Raw genomic sequence first — 22,399 nt, 5'->3', positions numbered from 1 at the left:
TTGAGCGCTTTATATGTTTTACTAGGGTTTGGGTTTTTGTTTTTAACTCAGAAATGAATAATGAGATGCACCTAACAGAGGACTGGAACAACTGCACTTTGGCTGTTCGGGATTTTTTTAAAAACAGTATAAGGAAAATAAATCTATTAGTTTATAATTCAGTACATAAGTTCATCTTGGGCCACAATTTGCCATTTAAGTTTCTAGCTAAGAGGCAGCTTTTTGCATAGACTATGGTTCATTACTCTTTTAAGTGACAGACATTTTGTATTCTGAAACGTCTTATTTCATAAATGCAAAGGATTTATTGTAAAATGCACATGATTGTGCACACTACTTTGTGTGGTAAAGAAAATCATATTATTTTAAAGGATTTTATTAAAGCGTCATTACACTTTAATTTTTACTTAGCCTTTGGGAGAAAGCCGAACACTAAAATTCTTGTTGATACATGCCAGTTACCTGGTCGCTCCAGTGTAGCTCTGGGACTGTTTCATAACCTTTCTTCCAGGTGACCTATAGGAGACTGTGTTGCAGCTTAAAAGAGTTGACAGTTTGCCTCTGTTGTTCAGGCCTTCATCGGTGAATCCTAATTGCCCCTGCAAATCCTCAGTCTCCTCTCACCTTATAACAGTGATATGTTCTCAAATGGTCATTGTTCTTCATCCCTTACAAATTACTGTTATGTTGAATATCTGAACCAACTTTGTGTATCTGACTGGCTCTAACACCTTCTGCTCTTTATCAACTTGCAGACCATCTAAAAGCATTTTGTTCATGTTGGGTTTGGTTAAAATTGTGTATTTCTTTCTGAGAAAAAGCAGTGTAAGTAAGAATAAAATTTCTATATAACTTACTCTGTGGAACTGATGAACTGCCATTGGTTTCTGGCTTACAGCACTAAACCTAGGAAAATCCACTGCACCTGGTAACTGTTGTGAGCTTGGCTCAATCTGAGGGACTGTGGCAGTAGCATCACTGTGAGCAGCCCATCAGCTGTTACACAGACCTGCCTTTCAGCTCATCCTCTGAAAGCTGTGGTTGTTTTTCCCAAAATTTCAGATGCAAACCTTCTGTTTGTTCCAGGCAGTTGAGAGCAGCAGACATAGCACTGATGGTCACTGTGGTCTCTTGTTGCGTGTGCCTCGCTTTATATTTGGAAAATTATCTCTGACTGTTGTTTTCGTTTGAATTTATTAGAACATCGTGGTCCTCCATCGGGAACAAACTCTGCCAAGCAGAGTCCAGCTCCGCAGCACCGACCTCTGGGATCAGCACAGATGAACCCTTCCAGCACAGACAGGTACAGAGCTTTTGTATTTGGCAAAAGGAACTGAAAACAACTAGAAAAGCTTGACTGGTGGGATCGTTTAAATGCGAAGGTAACATCCACTTCCTTTTTACTTTTCTGTAGGGTTGCTACCGAAGTTGAAGCTGGAAAAGAAGTTTCAAATAGTTACAGGCTTTCCTGGCCCGAGCATAAGCACTTGACACAACCGGATGCTGGCATTGCTTCAGTTATTGGTAGTCGTCATTCGCAGGTGCAGGTAACCATGCAGAGGCACACAAAATGCTGGTTCATCAAGACACTACAGTGAAATTGCCACAGAGTATTCAAAATGAGAACAGTAAAACGTTTCCATGTCAGACGTGGGTAGAAGGTTGCTTATAAAAATGCACTAAAGCATTTCACAGAATATTTTTGCTAATAATTTATATTTATTTGCTTATCATAGTTGAATACTCTGACACAATCCTTGGAACAGGGCTACTACTGACCCTCTGGCAACATTTCCTAAAGAAGTCTTACACATATCTAAAACTTAGAAAGAAAGATGTTATTTATTTAGACTTAGAATGAAACCATTGCACTTAATCATACATGAGTTGTGATGAATTCATTTTAAATTGTATATTGCATGTTTCTCAAAATGTGGAAATTTGTAAAGCATTTTTCCAGAGAAACAAAAATTTAAGTCTGCCTATAGGTCCTCATTTTTTTTTCTTTGGTCTCACTTCCTGCACAGAATTCTGGCTGTTTCCCAGTAGAATTGGAGAGAGGCCCTCGAGGGTTTGGGTTCAGTCTTCGAGGAGGAAAGGAATACAACATGGGCTTATTTATCCTTCGACTAGCTGAAGATGGACCAGCTGTCAAAGATGGGAGAGTACATGTGAGTTTGTCTTTTCTAATCAGTTTGTTAGCACAGAAGTCAGCCTTTTGACATACTTAATTTGCCTATGGTGGTAACAAACTTTGTTTTTTCATGAGTTCAGGATCCCAGCAGGCAAAAAAGCATCTGGACAGCTGTCCTTTCAGCTATTACTGTGCAGCGATAGCAAATGCTGTGGTGCTAGGCTTTTAAAGGAGAAAATATAACTCTGGCCATCCAAAATGACCTATCTGTCTATCCATGTGCCTGAGTTATAATAATGTCCCTGGGCTTAGCAGCAGTAAATCAGGATACTCCAGACAAGAAATTGCACGGTGGAGCAGAAAACGGAAAGTATACTCACTGTCCAAGTCAGTGAATTTCTGTGTGTACATTGTGTATTGCTGTTCTGTGCATTATTTGAAGATATAAGCCTAATATTTTTTTCAAAGATTACTCTGCTGATTCTTATGCTTTTGTAAGAAATTCACTCTCTGTTATTGTAGGAAAAACAAAATATATAGGTACAATAGCAAAGAATTGATGGTACATGATGATCTGTGACTTCCGTTCAGCGCTGAACTTTCACAGTCTAGAGCACAAAACTGAGTCAGGTGACCGTGAAATGCAGCCCCTTGGTGGTTCACTCTGTGCGTGGCTACTGACACACGTCTCTGCCGCCATTTGTATTATAGTCTACCAGGATGGAGCTGACACTCATACTTGCTGTGGAGCTATTCTGACTCTCAATTGGATGTGACATTTTATGTATTGTTAACTTCCACTGTCCTAATTCTTTGCAGAAATTAAATTTCGGACAGAGATAAAGATTTAGTGCATGTTGTCTTTGACCAGGGGAGAAGACAAGCATGATGGGAGCCGATGGTCTCTGCCTACATAGCTGTGTTCAAGAAAGAGCCCAGAAATAGATCCCAAGGGAGGGGGGGACCACGGGGAGCTTCCTCAGCAGTCTTTTAAAGCCCACCCTACCACTTGGCACCAGGCACCTTTCTGTGCCGAGGATGTATGTATATAGGAGGCTCCTCAAATGCTCAGTTTCTTCCTCCTCAGTCCAGCCTGGTACAGTGAAGTACATTCTGTTGCCTATTTCTGAGTTTTCCAGTCTCATCTCTTAACAGAAAGGAGTCCTATCCTAGCAGACAGATTAAAATCTAAATAATAAAAACAAACCTGGAGCTTCATGCTTCTTCTCATAAAGTCACATCCAGATCTTTTTTGTTACCCTTTTGTTTCTGATCACCTTTTGGCCAGTGAAACAGGAGTGCCTTGTGATCACAGGTGGCAAAGGTGCTGAGAGCAAGATTCAAACCTACATGAACAACAGGCTCAAGTTTCATCTTATTGTTTCCCAGAAGTCCTACTTTTGACTAGTAGACAAGTGGACTGTACAGTAGAGCAGAGTTCATCTGCAGACAGACTCACACCATTCCTGTGCTGAAGCTGTGTGTAACAGTAGTGCAATCACATCTGAAAAGTGGATTCAGAACAGAGTCAGCTGTTTGTCCCACCAGCATGGGAGAATCCTAACTTGTTTCATCCTCATTCATTTCTGGTGGTGCATTTGTGTGAATAAAATGCTGCTTAATTCAGATGTGTCAGGGGCAAGAGGAGGCAAAGTGCTAGTAGAATATGAATGTAAGTAAATCACACTGCTGTCTGCACCACTTCTGCCCTGGTTGTTGCATCACTCAGGACACCGGTTTTGGCCACGAGTGCTTTTGTTATTCTGTAGTGAATGTATTTGCTGATGGTGGGTGCAGTCTGGACCCGTCCGCAGCCAGTCAGCCACAGGTCAGGCACTGGTGGGAGCGGTGGAGCAGGGCCAGAAGTGCTGCGCTGCGTGCCCCCCGCAGCTCTGAGCTCACCCAGTGTGAGATTGTTCGTGGGTTTTGTGTCATTCACTTTGTCCCTCCACAGCTGTAAAATGCTGTCATTTTTCTGGCTGTACTCTAAAACAGTGAAGAGGAATTTCTCACCCAGTTAATGGCAGCTGAGCATGATGCGAGGCACGTAGCATGGTGTAGAGCGCCCTGTCCTATCAGATGCGTAACCAGCCAGTGACCTTCTTTGGCAGAGGCATTTTATTTAACAAAGCCCAGTTTCTTTAAACTGCTAAATTTAAACACTGGTGACATCCATTGGCTGACCCGTGTATTGCAAAATAGGTTTCACGACGCTTTGTACAGATACTATTTGAGTCCCGTTCTGGTAGCCTGCAAAATTGGTGCGAAGTATAATTATCCACCCAACTTCTATGTAAGTTGCTAATTGGCCTCAGAGACCTTAGTACTGATAACTGCATAAAGGTGATCTTTCCTACCTGGAAAAATGAATCCATTCCTTTATATGAAACTTGTTCTGCCATAGTTACAGTCAGTTTATTAAACATACGGATGCATGTTGCCAGGTTTTCCATAGTTTGTCAATAAGCTCCCACTGTAAGAGGATCCAGAATGAAAATAGGCTCAGGAACATGGCTGTACCTGTCTCATCACTTGTAATAAATGGAAGATATGTTTAAAGTAAGCTGAGACTTTTTATTGAGCTGGCTGAATAGGAGACCTGACATGAAGAGTTCTGAACTGCAACCTTGTTGTGTTTTGTGTTGTGTTGTGTTGTATTGTATAATCAGCAGTCCCCAGTATAATCAGCTGGGGTGGTATTGTTATTGTTGATTTTATGTGGATTTAATGTGAGAGGAAAACAGATGCATCTGTCTCTGTTTTTTCTTTCTAAATCAAAAATTTTTTATGGTGGCTGTGATTCATAAAACTGAACTGGCTGTTATTTTCTTACCAGGTTGGTGACCAAATTGTTGAAATTAATGGAGAACCCAGGAATCACACACACACGAGCTATTGAGCTGATTCAGGCTGGAGGAAATAAAGTTTTGCTGTTGCTGAGACCAGGGACTGGCTTGATACCAGATCACAGTATGTCATCTAAAGTGTGGTTTCATTTTGTGTAAATTTCTTTAAAATTGTAAGGTCACTTTTTCTGATGAAGAGCCTTTCAATAATAGTTAACTAACCACGAGTTTATCCCTTGAAAATTTTAAAACACACAGTTTGAACTACCAAATAGTTTGTTATGTTCAGTCATTTGCAGACAGCAACTGGCATCCGCTCAAGGGATAAAATCTGCTCAGAAGTTTCTCCGTTTCTTTCCTCCAGAGAGCTAGAAGATGGTTCTTAACATCTTACTGTTCCAAATTGCACATAACAGTAAAATCAGAGTGAATTAGTGCATGGCATGGAAACAGCCCATCTGTGACCTACGAGATCTGTTCTGTGCCATCTTGCTAGCTTCCTGACTGGCTTCATTTGTGTTTCACACTGAATTACTTTGTCACTAAGTGTGAAAGTTAAATGGAGTCCTCTGTGTTCTGATGAACTTCTGTTGAGGTCCTCTTAAATGAGCATTTACAAGCGAGAACAGAGGGAACCAGTATGAGGTTCACCTCTAGCTCTCTCCTTACTAACAGCTGTTTAAGCTTGGTATAATTTCAGCAATGCTAAATAGTGTTTACCGTGCACCAAGAGGACAGCACAAGAGCTACCTGGAACCACTGCTGGCCCTCTTGTGCATGGAAATTTCTTAAATCTGACATAGAAACACACAATCATAGAAAGTCAGGCAGGAACTCTAGAGACCATGTGGTCCAGGCCTCTGCCAAAGTCAGGTCCTGAGATAGCTTAAACAACTTAGACGAGATCAGTGACTGTAAAGAAGGGAAAGGTTTTGCCTCTTGTCTTGCTGTTAATCATACGTTCCTGATTGAATTCTTGCTTGCTGTACTCTGTGATTTTGGTATGTAGTTCTGGGCTTTTTCTCTTCCTCCTTCAGGTTTGGCTCCCTCCAGTTTGGTCCCTACGTGAAACCCGAGCAACATTAAGGGCTTTCAGTGCTTTTCTTGGGTTTCCTTAAAGACTTGGAAATCTGCATGTCTCGTGTTTCATCTCTTTCTATATTAAAGTGCAAAGCTATGAATAACCTCAACTTCTCATTATTTTCAATTTTCTTTTAGCAAAAAAAGCATTTTAGCATTTGATTTTCTTGTAACCAATGTAGGTCAGGAACTTGTTTTGCAATTTGGCTACATAGGCTCTAAAATTATTCTTATAAAAGACCATGTCAGTCCCACAGAAATCCAGCCAGCATAAGCACAAGCTTTTTCCAAAGTCACTTCCTTACAATTGTTGTAGGTTATAGAACAATGCAATATGGAAAAATGACTAAATAAAACTTTGAGATTATGCCACTACAGTATCTTTTTTAAATTGAAGCTTTCACATAACATCCTGATACCTCAGTAGCGTGCACGTTTCTAAAACAGTCTTAAAAAACTCAATCAAATCTCTCTGTTTACTTCCAGGTGATTGGGATAGTTATAATCCATCTTCATCAACTGTAATATATGAAGAACAGTCACCATTATCTTCATCTTCACATTCTGCTTCCCCATCTGAAGTGTGTTATTTACCAGTACCAGGAGAAGCTTTAATGAAAGTTCAACTGTCTGAGAAACTGGAACAAGCAAAGAACACTGTGCCTGAAAAGATAAGCACTTTAACTGAAAACCAGTTTGAGATGAAGCCTCTGTCTTCTCCCCAGAGAACAAAGAACAGATGGGATCTCTCCTCCAGTCCTGGCTTTGAAATCACAAAAGGTAGTTTGGAATTAGGGACCAGAAGAGACAGATCTGCAAGTCCAAAAAAGTTAGGGGCAGCTGAGGGACACCATCACACAGGTTTGCACAGCCCTAGAAAGGGGGATCCTGAAAAAAGCTACGGCAATCTCTCACATAAACCTGACAGTTCCAGAAAGAGTGAGAGTAAACTCACAGAAATAGGGATGAACGGTAGTAGCAAAAAGAGTGTTCCAGTGGAAATCAAGGCAGGTCTGCCAGTCCTCAAAAGCATCTCAGTAAGCAAGGAAACATAGAAGTGTTCTGCAAGTTACAAGAATATCCTGACTTAACTGGCGGTGATAAGATGACTGTTGAGCAACTGAAAGGTGGAAATGGTAAAATAGGAGTCACAACGAAAGAAGGGAAGCAGAAGAGTTCTGGAAAGAAGGAAGGGTGGTCTCCAGAGAGAAAATATGCAGCATTTGAGGAGAGCAACCTTCCATTCAGTGACTCTAAGAAACACATCCAAAGATGAAAAAATAAGGAAGTCAAACTCTGGAGAACTGAGTTCCAGCAGATTCAAAACTTCAAGTCTTTCCAATATTCCGCTGCTTTCCATGGAGAAACAAAGAAGGCTAGACGCACAGGAGACTGATATTCTGAACAGACGGCATGGAGAGCGACACATGGAGCTGCCTGATGAAACCAAAGATGATGGAATTTCCAAATCTGAAAATAGTTCTCCGGTCCAAAAACACCAATAACTCCTGGACCTTGGAGGGTACCAAGTGCATGTAAAGTCACCAATACAGCAGGTGTGGCTGAAAAACGGGTTTGACTGACACTTTTTTTAGAACATGTAATCAAGTTTCTAATAATGATCATTTTAAAGCATTGTTTCTTTTCACAAAATTGTCATATTTTTCAGAAACTGGTTAGAGGGTGGAAAGTATTTGATTCATTCTTAAATTATCTAAGCTGCATGAAGGACCTTTTGGATTGCTTAAATGAAATGCCTCCGTAAGCTGCTGTCCCCTTGTCCTTTTGAAGGCAGTGTTCTGCTGCTCTCAATGTTGCACTGCTACGGCTTTCTCAGATAGTATTGTGAGTTTCTGAACAAAATTATTTAATGCCTATATTGCCAATGTGATCATGACTCACTTCTTGTTCTTGTGCCAAGTTATCTACTGTATCCAGTCAATCTGATTCTTCTCATACATATTCCAGTCACAGGAAAGTCAAGGTTTTGTCGAAATGGGTATTTTCTCAAGAGCATGTTGCATGTTTACATAAGGAAATACCCATGTCTTACTGGTTCAGTAAGAAGATGGGTGGGTTGGTTCTATCAATTGTAGGGCAGCAAATGTGCCACTGATGCTGTTTCAATTGATGTCTTTTTCTTAAATTTTTATACCTAATATAAAATCGTGTAGATAAAAATTATATTTGGCATAAACCAATGTTTTGTAATTTTGCCTTTTACGAACACAACAAAATTGCTTTATTTTCTTGATTCATGAAGATGCTTATAACAACTGTTTGCAAACATCTGTCAAAAGGGAAAATGCTGGTTTCTGTTAATAGCATAATTCTTTTGGTTTCACTTGTGGCACGATCTCCTCCTTAGCATTCTTTGTAAACATAAGCATTGAGTGTGCATTTATTTTCAGCCTCATTGTGGTGCTGTATACTAAAAGTCATCTTTAATTATTTAATGCTAGTTACGAATTGGATTTTTTTTCTTTCCCTCTGTAGAGCTAACAATTGATCTTTAGGACAGAACCAACTGCCATACTAGCTCCTTAAATGACGTTCCTGCCTGTGTGTATTAGGTCTCCCATTTTATTTTAAACGTGTGTCTAAGAGTGCTAAATAGTATGATATACAGGGTACATGAGTCTTAGTATCTATTGTTTGGGCTATAATACAGATTTTTTTTTAAATAATACTGGGGAATGTTACCACCAGAATCTTCTGACATATTAGACCTATAGCTGTAAGAACAGCAGACTGCATAAATTGAAGGGTTTTATTTCCATGATAGTTTTAGAGGTGATTTCCTGACATGACAGGTCTGTAATTACTGCAAAAAAAAAAAAAAAAGGTGGTAAAGGAATGTATTGGTCCAGGTTGCAGAAGGAAAAGAAGTGTAGCAGGTCAAGCTTTACTTACTCATGAAAATTCAAACTTGTTTAGGCTTTGAAACATGTAATGTTTTTAAAGCGTAATTGAAGCACAGTGATTCAGTTCTGAGTTGAAGAACTCTTTAAAAGTACAACATGACTACTCAAACAGCTTTTTAAAGAAAACACTTTGAAAATAAATAGGCTTTAAAGCAGATCTGAAGTGTGCTCTGCTGCTTCACATTGGATGATCCATTGATTTGTTGTGTAGCATAACATGAACAAGTACTCCATGTTATGGAGTATGACTGTGAAAATATTTAATACTTCAAAGTTAGTCTATGTAGATATTAACCATGTATTCTTAACAAGAGAGTCTGTTTTTTGTTGTTGTATGCACTTGCCCTAACCACTGAATGCAGAAACAGATTCAGAAGTTTAGTACAGAGATGAATAGCACCACTGAAATTATTTCCCTGTCATCAACTACCCCTATATTTTTTCTATATATTAATGTGACCTGATTTATTGTCTTATCTGTGTGTGAATTCTCTTTCCATAGAATGTGTATCTGTACTTACTGTATCAGATGACTTAGCAATGTGGCCTTGGAATGCTAAGCAATGTATGGATGTACTGGGTGTAAATGTTTATATAATGTACAGCACCTTTATACATACTTCTGAGGTTCTGACTAGAGAGAGACCTGTAAATCGCTCATTATTTTTTATATAGATATTAAAAAAGAAGTCCAGTTCATTGCTTATTGGTTCTGCACTGTATAAAATAGATTGTCCGCTGACTTTCAATAGTGTGATACTTTAAACAGATAAATCTATAATCCAGATTTTACCGACAAACATAATACTCTTCTGGAAAACAAATGCCATTTATTATTGGAAGTTTTCTGGACTCCCCGTTCAAATAACAAATGTTCAACGAAGGTAATATAAAAATCATGAAGTCATGTAGAAACAGTTGTTTATGATGAAATACTTGTACTGTAGGTTTATTTGTACATTTTGATATATAAAAATGTCATTTCCTTTTCCACCTTACAACCTTTCCTTGTACAGAAAATAGCTATAAACAATTTGCTACCCAAAACTCTCATGCCCTCTTACTCCTTAAGTGAAAGAATGAAGCTATGGGAAGGTTGTTTTTTGTTGTTTGTTTTTTTTTTTTCCATTGCTAATATAATTGAAGGTAATAGTCACAAAACTTAAGGAAAATGCAAGTTTAACAGATAGTTTTTTTTTTCCTCTCCTATGCCTTTTCTAAACAACAATCTGTTTTTTAAGTGAGAAGGTCTTTGTAACTTATCTTCCCCTGACCTGACCACACAACAGAACGCTTCCTTAGGTATTCCAGTGTAAGGCACTATTGCAGTGCATGGCTGCAGCAGCTTCACAGAACTGAGTAGCTACTATGCAGCTGCAAGCTTAACAACTGTCAGTGTAGGGGCAGCATTCATCTTGTGCACACTGAACTTCACTGCATCCTGCAGTAGCTTAGGATACAGAGGCAAAGCCTAAAACACACTGAGATGCTAAGAAAAATACTCCTCAGCGCATTCAGGTAACTGCCATTAAGTACTGTCCAACTGAACAGAGCTCTGAAGTCAGTGTAGCTCCAGTGCTCTCTGAAAATGATGATGCAGACTGAAACAGGAGGCCTCTTTGTTTAGCTTACGCACAGGATTGATGTTTGTTAAAGAAACAAGGCACCCATCACGCCACTCCAGTAAGAGCAGTAGCATGACTTTTATAGTGTTCGATGCCCCACAATACGTGCACACAATTCCTGATATTTTCAATCTCATCTAGTACTGTGTAGCCCCATTTATTCTGTTGTACATGCATATGCCATAAGATGACCATTAATTAGCCCAATAGAGTTATAGAACAGTATAGCAGAGGAACAACTTTCAGTACATACACTGAGACTCTGTTGAAGACCTCGCCAGTTACATCGTTCTGTAATGTGAAAGCGCCTCTGCTTTCTGCCCAAGCCATTGGTCTCTGGTCTGTCCTTCTGGTGGAGGAGATGGCTGAGTGCTGATGTTTGGTCAGTTCATGGTTTAATCTTCCATAACTGAAAAGAGATGTTGAGAATGAGTATAGACCTGAAAGCCATAGGGCTGAATGCTTTTCATCTACAGGTAAGACTCCCGTCTCCTTCACCCATCCTGCACTGAATGCTGCACTCAGTGAGCTTATGATTTAAAAGTGTGAGCTACAGGAGGACCGTATCTGTATTCTGAAGAGACAGAACTTAGGGTTCTGACTAACGGCTTTAAGCAAACCTGAACAAGGCTGAAACTTAAGACAGGGCTGTCCTTCCCCCACCCTGTGCTACCAGCTGGCTCAGGGAGGTAGAGCTTGACTCAGGATGGTCCCTTCTCTGAATTACCAAGCAGAGGGAGCCTAATTCAAACCAAGTCTTTTTGCTTGTGTGAAGAGAAATTTGGCAATTGTGTAAGAGTGACATACCCGCCTGCCCAAGAGTTTTCTTCTTTATGTGGGAATTATACTTACTCTGATATTGAATCCTAGCAGATCACTTATAACACCCGAGACGGCAGAAAGTATTACAACACGTGTTATATTGTAGATTAATGGATTCATGGTCAGGCCATACAGCCTAAATGGGGTATCTAATTCCTACAGTAAGAGAAAGAAAGAGAAAAGAAAAAAAAAAAAAAAACACAACCCACAACATGCCATTAGTTAGCCCATACCTGAAGCAATTAATCTGCTTTTTAGCTTAAGATGGGCTTTCTGGCAGACTTTCTGCTGCCTCTGTAGCCTTACTTATACATTCATGCAAAAATTCCCACTATGGATTTCAGGCCTCCCTGCTCAGATGTTTTCTAACAGCCATCCTGGATCTGAAAAACCTCCTCTGTATAAATACTAGCGTCATAACAAGAGTTTGATGCAACAGGCTGCAAAATTTGTCTAGACTATTCTAGGTGGCTTTTAGACTATGCCCTTTCTTTTCAAATAGCTAGCCTGCCCCGTCAACAAAAAACTTCCACTTTGAAGTTGCTGAAGGACAATGACATTCTAAATTGTAGCAAGCCACTATTAGTCAAATGTTTGCAACATAATTAGCTACATGAATCTTGTATTACTAGATCTTATACCACTGTTGTCATTGCACAGACAAAACTCCCTTTGTGAAACCTAACTTATCTAATCAAAAGACAATGGACCTGGAAAGAGCAAAACCATGCGGTCATTGTCATTAGCCACTGTTTGCATAAAGCTGAGCAACTATCTGGTTTTAGGGAGATGAACTTACCTTCAGTAGCTTTGTAGAGAGTTTTAAAACATTGTTTACGAGAGACAGCTGTTCTTTCTTGTTTGGCTTCTTCTCCATCTTCAGGTATAAGTTTATCTGTCACAGATAAAATTACAGACTGGAGGTTAATATTCCAACACTAGCCCCCAAACAATTTCTGACTTCGGAAAAAGTAGAGTCATTTTTGCAATCTCACTCCTAAAGAAGTGATAACATCTACAGACAGAGGACTTTAACAGTGATATCATTATTTTCCTGATTGACATGGCAAATGCGTTAATGCTCAGCCAAAAATAATTTAAAACTTTAAAATTTGAGTCTGTCTAATGTTTACCAGCTTGTCTCTCCCTAGCTATACAGTTATATTGCTTTATTACAGTGCAGCGCAAATGTTGGTTTTTAAATTTTAAAATTTGATTCTGGTATTTTTTTTTAAGATGGTTTGAAATTCAATAGTTATAGCCAAAAACGGCATAAAGCCAAAGGGAGAACAAGTGCATGGAGGTACCTGCTCAGTAAGTAAGATGGAAATATTACTGTATTTCTTGTTGGTTTCAGATCCCAAGGATGCTAGGCGTAGTAAAAAGAGGAGAAGTGCTGCCTCCCAGATTAAGAACTCCCAGTTGTAAGCTGCATTCAGAAATGTTTTGTGACCCTTCAGGACCTGTATTGAAAACAAAAACATCTACAACAGTAACAACTAACATGCCTAATATAATCTGTGGCTTACAAAAGCAATCACAGCAGTGAGAGTCAGTATCTACTAATCATCAGTCCTATTTCCATCACAACTGCATCTTCTTGGTATTAAGAACTTTCCTAAAAAACATAATTGATCTCTTGCAAAAACCAAAGAAACCAAGAAACAGCTCCTTTATTAACACTACTTACTGTAACAGAAGGTTTAGTGAAGAATTAAAAGGTGTAATAGTTACTGAGCTGTATTTCAACCACAGGGGTTCTTAAAGATGGTGCTGCAATCAGCCCTCTTAAATAAAATGTCCTGTGAACACATGAGGTGTTTAGGCAGAGTCCTTTATTTGTGCAAAAAGCCTTTGTCCTGAAATCCTAATTATACAAAATACAAGCTTTCCACCACAAAAGTAGCGAATGAACATCTATTACCAACTAAACATCACAAAGTTTTTAAAAATGCAGAACTCCACTCCCCATACTATTTTGGAGACCAACAGCTACAACGCAAGCGTTATGTAGGTTCTGCAAAAGAAAATCATCTCTTTTTTTTTTTTTAAACTACTTTAAAAAAGTCTCACCTGGGCACAGCATATAAAAGCAATTGAAAGAGCCAGTAAAAAGATGGATGATACCAACATCCACAGATCGCTGGGGGCCTCGCCTCTGCAGAAATAAAGACACTGAGTCAGGTCTAAGGTTTGGATGTAGGATCTGCAGAGACATGTAATGTACCTAGAGACTTCATTTATACTCGCTGTAATAACCAAACGCGCCCATTCTTGTATTAGAACTCACCTTTAGATAAGAACGAAGGGATAACCAGATCTTAATGTTTTCTACCTTCTTGAGTCTAAAGTGAGGTATTTCGTATTTCCTAGCTTTCCGAGCAGATGTAATGTGACTAAAAAGCTTGGCAAATAAAAACCTCTGCAAATTAAAAACACACATACACACAAAAACATAAATTAGAAAACATAATAAAACATAAAAAGAAAAAACATTGCTAGGGTTTGCTTAGTGGTAACTGGCAGAAAGACTTAGCTTTACTGCACTCTGGGAAAGCCTAACTGCAGGGCTTGACCTCTCAGACACTTCTTCATCTTGTGCGTGGCAGAGGTAGAACTGCTGATGCTACACAAGGGTAGCCACAAAGCTCCTGCTGAACCAGCAAATGATGACACCTTTCTTCATAGCATGCAATATTTAGAACCATTTTGACAAAGCTATTGCCCAATCATGACAGAGCTGAATGTGATGTAGCCAACTCTCTAATGCTACACCTTAGAACGGGCCAGCTAAGTATGCTTTTTCCTAAGTAGCAAGTGTATCGACAAGCTTACGTCTGATAAATAAAGAGTCTTACCAGACTCACCTACCTAAGTTTCTCACACATCTTACCAGATTCAACACTTCTGCTTGCTGAGACATGTTTGTCTTGCCATTGTCTGATTGGTAGCATAGTTTTGGAAGAACCACTGCTCCATGGTTCATGAAATAATTTTAGTTTCTATATTTAAGCATACCTGTTTGTATGTTCTCTCAGCAACACACATCATGAAGAAAAACATCCAGGTTAAACAAAGACGTTCAAGGAAGTTGATTGCAGACAAAACAATGACGGGGATGCTAGCAGGTGCTCCACAAAAGATGTGCAAAAGCTCCTTTAGAGAAATGGAGCACAACTGCTCCAGGTTATCTGTGCGGAAGAGTCTGTAGAGGAATGGTAGGAATGCTAATCCAATGGTGATGATGTTTCCCAGCATTTGATACCCCACTCCCTGCTGGTAGGCATTAACCTGGCAAGCAGGAACAAAAACAGCATGATCAACCAGGTTTTTTGCATCAAAGGAAACATATGCTGCTGTGGCAGCATTAATTTAATTGAGCACTCATTTTCCCCCCTGCCTCAAAGGACATAGCATAAAGTAATTCCACCCATTTCAGTCCAAACACCACAATTTAAAAACGAAAAATGCTCACCAGTCTTTACCGAGACTTGATAAATTTTGGTTTATGCAATTCCTAAGTACATTTAGGACAACTGTATTTGCAGCTGTGGGAGGACCTAGTTTTATACTGCATTCCCTGGTTGCCAGTGTAGCTATTTTCAGTTTTTGTTGTTTTTTAAAGTGTAAGGGAGAAAGGTTGCAATGCTTTACAGCTCTCTTACCCTGCTCATGATAATCCCACTGATCTCCAGCACAGACATGTCCACCTTCTTACAGTCATTCCCTTCCCAGATCAGTGCACTCACTTTTGCAGATGCTGGACTTGTATTCTGTAGCCAAAACAAATGATTCTATAAAAGAAAAAAGAATGCAACAGGCATATAATGCATTTTTGTTTACTACTAAATAATTATTTTTCCTATTAAGTATTTAGATTGAAAGGGAATTCCAAAGTTGTCTTTGAGTGAAACACTTTGTTTTGGGATTAGCCGTGGTCTAGATGATAGTGGGGGGGGAAGTTCGTTGATTCTGTTTAGATCATTCTAGCCTTCTGTGTGATTAGCACAGCTGGCAGAATGGGTTCATCCAGCAGTAGGTTGCTTACATTATACCAACAGCATTCAGATGCATCTTTTGTATTATTTGGGCAGACAAATGAGGAGGGGGGGAGGGGGTAGTTGAATCGAAGAAGAAAGAAAGGAAAAACAAAAAAAAACTTTCATAGTACTCTCTACTGCATGCAAAACAACAAACCTGCTGGAAAACGTTTTCCTTCAGGTCTCGCCTGGTACCTTTCACAGTCACTTCCTCACTGTCACTGGTGCAGGATGAGCGGCACTCTGGGCCGTGAAGCAGATCATCCCAAAGCATGTCTTCTGTCTCAGAGTCATGGCGAGTACTTTCTGAGTCTCTCCGGGTCACACTACAGCTCCGGGATCCCACGCTAATGCAGGATCTTGAGTCCTTTGAAGATGAACAAAATTTACACAGTACAGCCCCACACCCAATTTGCATTCCCCTCTCCAAGCAATCAGACAAATCAGCTTCCACGGCTCAGTCTCAGTTGAGAACTTACAGTCACACCAACCTGATACAGACTGATGTGTGAGCTGCTAAGGGCAATCTTACTTAGTGACAGTTTTTGCAATCGTTATTTCTACATGGAAAGTCACACAGATAGCATAAGTTCCCCACCTCCATTCTCAACTTTTCAAAATAAAAACTGACTCACTAATTCTAATGCAAAGTTTTTTCTGGTTTCTGCATAACCTGTTAAGATTTTATTTATTTAAATATTTATATCCATACATTTTATCTATATTTTATTTTTACGTAGTGGGAGCAGTGGGTCGGGAAGATAAACAAGTAATTAAGTGAGTGAGTATACATCACAGAATAAAATATTTATTTCTTCAAGAATTAGAATTTATTAGCATAAAAGCTACAATACAGTGCTGCCTCCCAAACAACAAGCCTTCAATAAAAGCAATTCAAGGCAGCTTGGACCATAACGTGCTGCTAGTAGAATGATTTTTTTTTGCTGTTGTTGTTAAAAAAATAGAGTAGTCACAATTGTGAATGAAGTCCACAAAGCTGCAAACATGCAGGGAGGGAGGCCACATGTTACACCTGAAGATGCTGAAGCACTATTATCTAGTAATGATCTGTTCTGATGGGAGGGATATCCCCGCACTGGTCAGGCTCATAAAAGCTAAGCCTGTGAATTTACCACCATACCTGACTATATATTGTGGATTCCAGTTCAGATTCCACGACACTATCAGAGTCTCTGGCACCTTTAAGGGCTTCCTTGACCTGCCAAAAACAAAGGAAAAACAGCCCATGATCCATAGCAGAAAGTTGCGTGGAAAATGGCATAAATTCAACATGAGTACCTGTGAGACAGCCTGGTTCAGAGAAACAAGAGGTCTTTTCTTCTCTTCATAGCTATTGTCACTGGAAGCCCCTTCTGCATTCTGGCATAATAAGATCCTTTGTGCCATTGCTTCAGCATCCTCCTCACTTGAAAGGTCATCAGAAATACCATCTCTGTTGGTGCAATCATCCTAGAAATGCAGCAAAATAAGATGAAGGCACTGAAAGGACCAACCTGAATTGCATCAAACCGCAGGTTCAGAGCCAGTGCTGCAACTACGCCATGATACACAGTAATCTCTTATCTACAAATGCCTAGAAATAGAGAAGTTGGAACGCACAGTACTACAGTCCTGTAGGACTCAAGAAATTTGTTCTGAACAAATTCTAACCTATGTTCTTCATATTGGAGGTAACACCTTACTGACCCGAGGAGCCACAAAGTAACTCCACAAAGTTTCTTGTTTTAGAGCTTTAAACAGCAATCACGATGCCTTAACTTAGTCTCTCTCTCCCCCCCAAGAGACATTTCAGTCTTCGTTTTCCAGCCTCCAGGCTTCCAGAGGATAACGTGAGAACTGTTTGCAAGGAAAATATTTTACAGAACTGCTTTTGAAAATTTCTAATTTATTTATTTTTAATCATTATCAGCAGTATTCCTTAACTGAGCAGCTTACAATCAGCGGTCTCTATAACTAAATAAGCAGTCAGGTAAAACAGACGTTTTCCAGGACTGTCTGTGATTAACACACTTGACTATTGTAACAGACACATGAAAAGGTGCTTACAGTGAATATTAGCAACATGTCAACTGTTCAGTCCAGAAGCAGAAAGGGTTTTTAGGTTTCCTACATGTAAGCAAAGATTTGTTGGGAAAGAGAGTACCTTGAATTGGATCCACTTAAGTACCAACAAACTTTTGGGCACACACAGAAAATACTGAAACTTGCCACTTCAAATGGATGTTTCTTGCCAGTACCTGATGGCTCTTTTCTGCATCGGAAAGTTTATTTTTCTCTTTCAAGTGCAACAGCCTGTATTCAGATCTGGCATGTCTGTGCTTTATGCCATTATTCACAGCATTCACACCATTTTCTGTCTCAGTCCCTTTCTCAGCTACCATCTTTACTCTTCTGACCCTGTGAGAGAAAACTAAATTAAGTGCTTTTATGTCAGAGAAAAGCTCTTTGAGGAAAACATCAAGGTCTCTGTCACTTGCCATGCAGGTACAACATTAAACAATAGCTAAGGGAATACATAACTGTCTTCTTCTGACAGGCTCTTTGCGGCCTGATTCTGTTGAAGAGACTTAAATCTGCTTCACTCTCATCATTTTAGTAACTGTAAACTTCTAAATCAAGAGGGAAATATTTTCTTATTCAAAAAACTAGCTAAGGGCAACTCAGAAGGCAAGAAGTCTGCATCAAGGGAAAGGATCTGTCAATTGAAAACTCATCTAGAAACTTGCTTGAGAAAACAGTAAAAGACAATGAAATAATATCCCAAACAATCTATCCTCCTTTTCCCCCAGGTTATTTTTAGAGAAAAAGAAAGACAGTGTAGTGGGATGACTATTCGAGCAACCTTAACTAGAAGACACAATTGCTTCTGAAAATTAGGTAAAACTGTAATATAATTTGAGAATACACATTCAAGAATTGTTACTTATTTGATAAATAAAATAAGCTCTGTCACTTTCTGCAACCCATCTACCACTGAATTTCAGCTACAGCATGAGATATAGTACAATCTCCTAATAAGGACATTATAAAGACTCCTACAATACCAAGCATGCTTTTAGTTCAAAAGCTGGCAGACCTTGGGGACATTAGTGACAGCACACATTTTGTACTCATTTTCCAAATATCAAATTGTTCACGCAGTGTCATCACAAACGCACCAAACCCAGCGAAGATCACATACCTCCTTCGGAAAAGCATGCCAAATAAACTGTTAAGAATGGATGCAGATTCTGACTGCTGTTCTTTACTGGCTTTCTCAGGAGAAGACCCACTGTTCCCATCAACACCCACAGATTTGCGTAATTTCCTGATTAGAAGAAATAAAAGGAGAATTCAATTTGCATAGCAAGCTAGTTTTAGGTCTTTCTTAAAAGATCTGAATCAGATTAGAACAGCATTTTAGATGCTATTTTACATGAGTCATGCAGACAGGGGGCTTACTTCCAAATAGAATACATTTTACATGGATAAGCAGAATTTATGCATACACAAGACATCAGTGTCACTAGTAAAGGAACTGAAAAGGATACAACAGACAAAAATCTAGATAGAGTCTTTACTGTAGAAATCTAACGGCAGCAAAAATCTAACTACATCCCTTATTCTCTGTTCAGATATATTACAGTTGCATTTGCACTGAGTAACACACCTAACAGTCAAATACCTAGCAGATGACTGGTAACATTTCCCACATGCAAAGAAAATTGCCAGCAATGAATCACCAGTCATATCCATCATCATTTGCCTCTTCTCAATAAACATCAGCAATTTGGTGTAGTTAAAACCAAAGCAGGACACTGGTTTGGTTTGCAAAACCTTGAGGGTGCCTTTTTATGCAGAATACCCTCCTCTGGCCATGGAAAGGAACTATATTAAAAAGCTACCTTAGGAAAAGAAGGCCCAAATGCCAGCTAAAGCAGACCTATCACAGCCTGATAACTTTGCAGCATTTGTCTTCATTATGAGAAGATTACATGCAAGACAGAAAATACTCCTTTTTACGTTTGCAGTTAAATAACATTGACATAAAAACAGAAGAGAAAATATTTACTCATTAACTTCTCCCATGAGCAATCCATCATATGCTCTGATCCCAACAAATAAACCCATTACCTCTCTCACCTCCTCCGCCTGCTGAGTCCGTTGTTTCCCGAAGTTTTGCTGATCTGTGTGGACACTATTTGACAGTGAACAGTTCCCATCAGTAACATCAGGCACATTGGTCCCATGACTTCACTTGCATTCACCACAGGTATCATGAAATACAATACAACTGCTATGACTGAAAAAGAGAAAATTGTATCAAATGCAAAAGCATGACCCAGTTTTTACTTCTGTCTTAACTACTTATTTTTACTCTGTATTATAACTTCTGCAAATACTACTGTCATAGATCTCAATAGGCATCACTTCATAGAAATTGCTTATTCTGCAAAGCGGTCTTCCCAAAAGAGGAAGAAAAAGCACAAAGAAGGAAATTAAAAATACATGTGAAAAGAATCTGGATGCACTGAAAGAACACACTTTCACTGTGCTCTGTGAAAGACCTACTCCTAAGCTTTAGCAGATGAAGTTCCACATCTGTTCAGAAAAGAACAATGAAAGAACCTGGACTGATACAAGAAACCTGAGCTAATAAATCCTCACACACATTAAAAATGCTCCAGTACACTGGGATATAAAGCACCTTTGATAAGTAACTTTTTATACGCTACAAAATAAACACTGGACAAAGAGAAAAAGGAAGCTGAAAGATCATTTCAAAGGACAAATCAAGAACAGCATAAACAATCAGCTACTGGATGACAGCGGAACTGCAGAGAAGCATTCACTTGTGATCTCACTGGTTAAAATGTTAATGCCCAACGGATAGTACGAGGCTGCCTAAATTAATAGATTTTACTGTCAGAAAGGAACAAGCACATTTTTCCAAACAGATCTGGAAACACCAAGCAAAAGACTTCTTATCTAAACTGTTCCTACATCAAATCCACATCTGGTGCAGACACTGCAGCTCACGAGTTGTAAGTACAAACAAGCTGTCTGAAGAGGGGGTGCCTCAGTATAACAAAAGTAAATTCAAAACTCTTCTCACCTAGCTGATTACCCCATCTTCCACCGCCTGTACACATAGTGATATGCCATCACAACCCTCACAAAAAAGCAGAATGCCACTGCACAGCTGGCTAAGGTTCCACAGAAAAGATGGCATTCAGGACTCAGTGTGGCTCTTGAGTTTTGAATCCAGTGCATATCAGCACGACAGGGCAGAGCAAACCCAGCACAAGAAGTTAGCCCATCACCTTAAAGGGGGGAGCATGGAACCCACGAACACACTGAGGGTAAAGCTTCGCCCCATGTCTGCAGGCAGTGCTCAGACAAGTAATTTCAGATAGGATCCGTATCCTTTATATTATGGACTATAGAAGAGTATCAGGCGCCTTGCAGAAAAAAAGATCATGGCTCAGACTACTGCTGCTCCTTACCTTGCATAAGGTAGAGTACCAGGAGCCACATAAAATACGCTGGGAAGTAACCTGTATCCACCACTGACTGAATAGTGGGAAAAACACAACTCTCACAATTCCTTTCCGAGTTAGCGATTCCAAGGGATTTCAGGCTTAGCTTTGGCAAACGTAGAACCTTGAAACGAAAGGAAAAATAAACAAGTCGTTATAGGTGAACTATAAGAATTTTCTTACTTGTAACTTCCTCTTGGCCAAGGGCCAAACTCTGCCAGGATGCTGCAATTCAAAAGGGAAAACAGCCTGACCTCCCAGCCTCCGCAGCTCGGGCAGGTGCGCCCCAAGGCAGGCCCCACCTTATCTGCGCGCCCCGCCGATGAACCCCTCCCTTCCCGCCGAGCTCTGCTCTCGCCGACCCCAACCCCTCCTGCCTCTGCCCACGGCTTTCCGCCCGGCACGGCCCCGCCCGGCGGCACGCCGGGGGCCGCAGCAGGCCCGCAGCAGACCTCGGCAGCAGGCCCTCAGCGCCCCGCCGCGCTGCTGCTCCGAAAGGCGGCGCCCAGACGGAGCCGGGCGGCGCTGAGGGACGGGCGGGCCCCCGCCGAGGCACCCGCCCGCCGCCGGCACCCCCCTCACCTCGGATGAGATCCACGTCGATCAGGTCGGGCTGGATGTGCCCCTTCTTTTTAGGCTGTTTTTGAAGCCCTGCGGAGCCGAAAACAAAGGCCCGTCAGCCCCGGCGAGCGCCGCGGCGCCGGGCAGCGCGGCGGGGCCGCCGCCGTTACCTTCATCTCGGTCTGCTCGATGGCCTTCTCCCATATCTGCTGGTCGTAGGCCCGACCTGCAAGGAGACGAGGCTGAGGGCACGGCCGGGCCCGCGCCCGCGCCGGCCGCGCCGCACTCACCTTCTTCTGGTACCACGAGATCGCGTCACGGTCGCGCGCGGCCATGGGGCGCGGCCCGGCCACGGCCCCGGGCCGCTCCCGCCGGTGCCGCCGTTACCGGGAGACCGCCGCCGCGCCGCCGCCCGGTGCTCGACTGCTGCGCCTGGCGCCGCCCCGGCCCGGGCAGGCAGCGCGAGGGGAGCGCCGAGCGGCCGCGGCCCGGCCCGCCCCCTCAGCGGCGCAACAAGGAGCGAGGCAGGGAAGGGACAAAAATCAGACTTTGTTATTAAAAAATACTTTACAGGAAAAAATTCTATGCATTCCGCTCGACTATTTTACAAAGAAATAGCTTAACAGTTTGACACTCTTGTACAGTCAGCTACTAAGGAAATGCACTGCGTCAGAGGAGTATTCACACAGAGGCTGTGGAGCTGTATTCCGCTTACACCCACTCGTCGTAAAAACCTCTTTAAAACACTTGCTAAATGTCAATAAATATACTAAGGCCGCACAAAGCAAAACAGTCTTCCAGGCAATTGTACACGTCCTCTGTAGGCA

At 40.9% G+C, this 22,399-nt stretch overlaps 2 protein-coding genes across 2 annotated transcripts in view; one reads left to right on the top strand and one right to left on the bottom strand.

The window, feature by feature from the left end:
- Window positions 1–8,739, top strand: part of MAGI3 (membrane associated guanylate kinase, WW and PDZ domain containing 3) — a 72,994-nt gene extending 64,255 nt beyond the window's left edge. Inside the window, 9 exon segments of the mRNA XM_040536168.1 lie at window positions 1,201–1,303; window positions 1,415–1,547; window positions 2,028–2,171; window positions 4,971–5,005; window positions 5,007–5,104; window positions 6,547–7,047; window positions 7,050–7,314; window positions 7,316–7,548; window positions 7,551–8,739. Coding sequence (XP_040392102.1) covers window positions 1,201–1,303; window positions 1,415–1,547; window positions 2,028–2,171; window positions 4,971–5,005; window positions 5,007–5,104; window positions 6,547–7,047; window positions 7,050–7,314; window positions 7,316–7,548; window positions 7,551–7,639 — 1,601 coding nt within the window. The 3' untranslated portion in view covers window positions 7,640–8,739.
- Window positions 8,740–9,797: 1,058 nt separating this feature from the next.
- Window positions 9,798–22,004, bottom strand: PHTF1 (putative homeodomain transcription factor 1). Its single transcript, XM_040536172.1, is given in 21 exon segments — window positions 9,798–11,018; window positions 11,462–11,587; window positions 12,231–12,326; window positions 12,739–12,894; window positions 13,505–13,559; window positions 13,561–13,589; window positions 13,722–13,853; window positions 14,450–14,722; window positions 15,097–15,225; window positions 15,629–15,838; window positions 16,613–16,690; window positions 16,771–16,941; window positions 17,730–17,889; window positions 18,674–18,799; window positions 19,615–19,774; window positions 20,979–21,017; window positions 21,020–21,097; window positions 21,100–21,135; window positions 21,594–21,662; window positions 21,743–21,798; window positions 21,863–22,004. Coding segments are annotated over 20 exon segments (2,178 nt in total). The 5' UTR covers window positions 21,777–21,798; window positions 21,863–22,004; the 3' UTR covers window positions 9,798–10,997.
- Between the last annotated feature and the right edge of the window lie 395 nt (window positions 22,005–22,399).

Source organism: Cygnus olor, chromosome 24 (genome assembly GCF_009769625.2).
Source record: "Cygnus olor isolate bCygOlo1 chromosome 24, bCygOlo1.pri.v2, whole genome shotgun sequence".
Taxonomy (NCBI): domain Eukaryota; kingdom Metazoa; phylum Chordata; class Aves; order Anseriformes; family Anatidae; genus Cygnus; species Cygnus olor.
The sequence above is the reverse complement of the archived record's forward strand: the minus strand, read 5'-3'. Positions and strand labels throughout refer to the sequence as shown.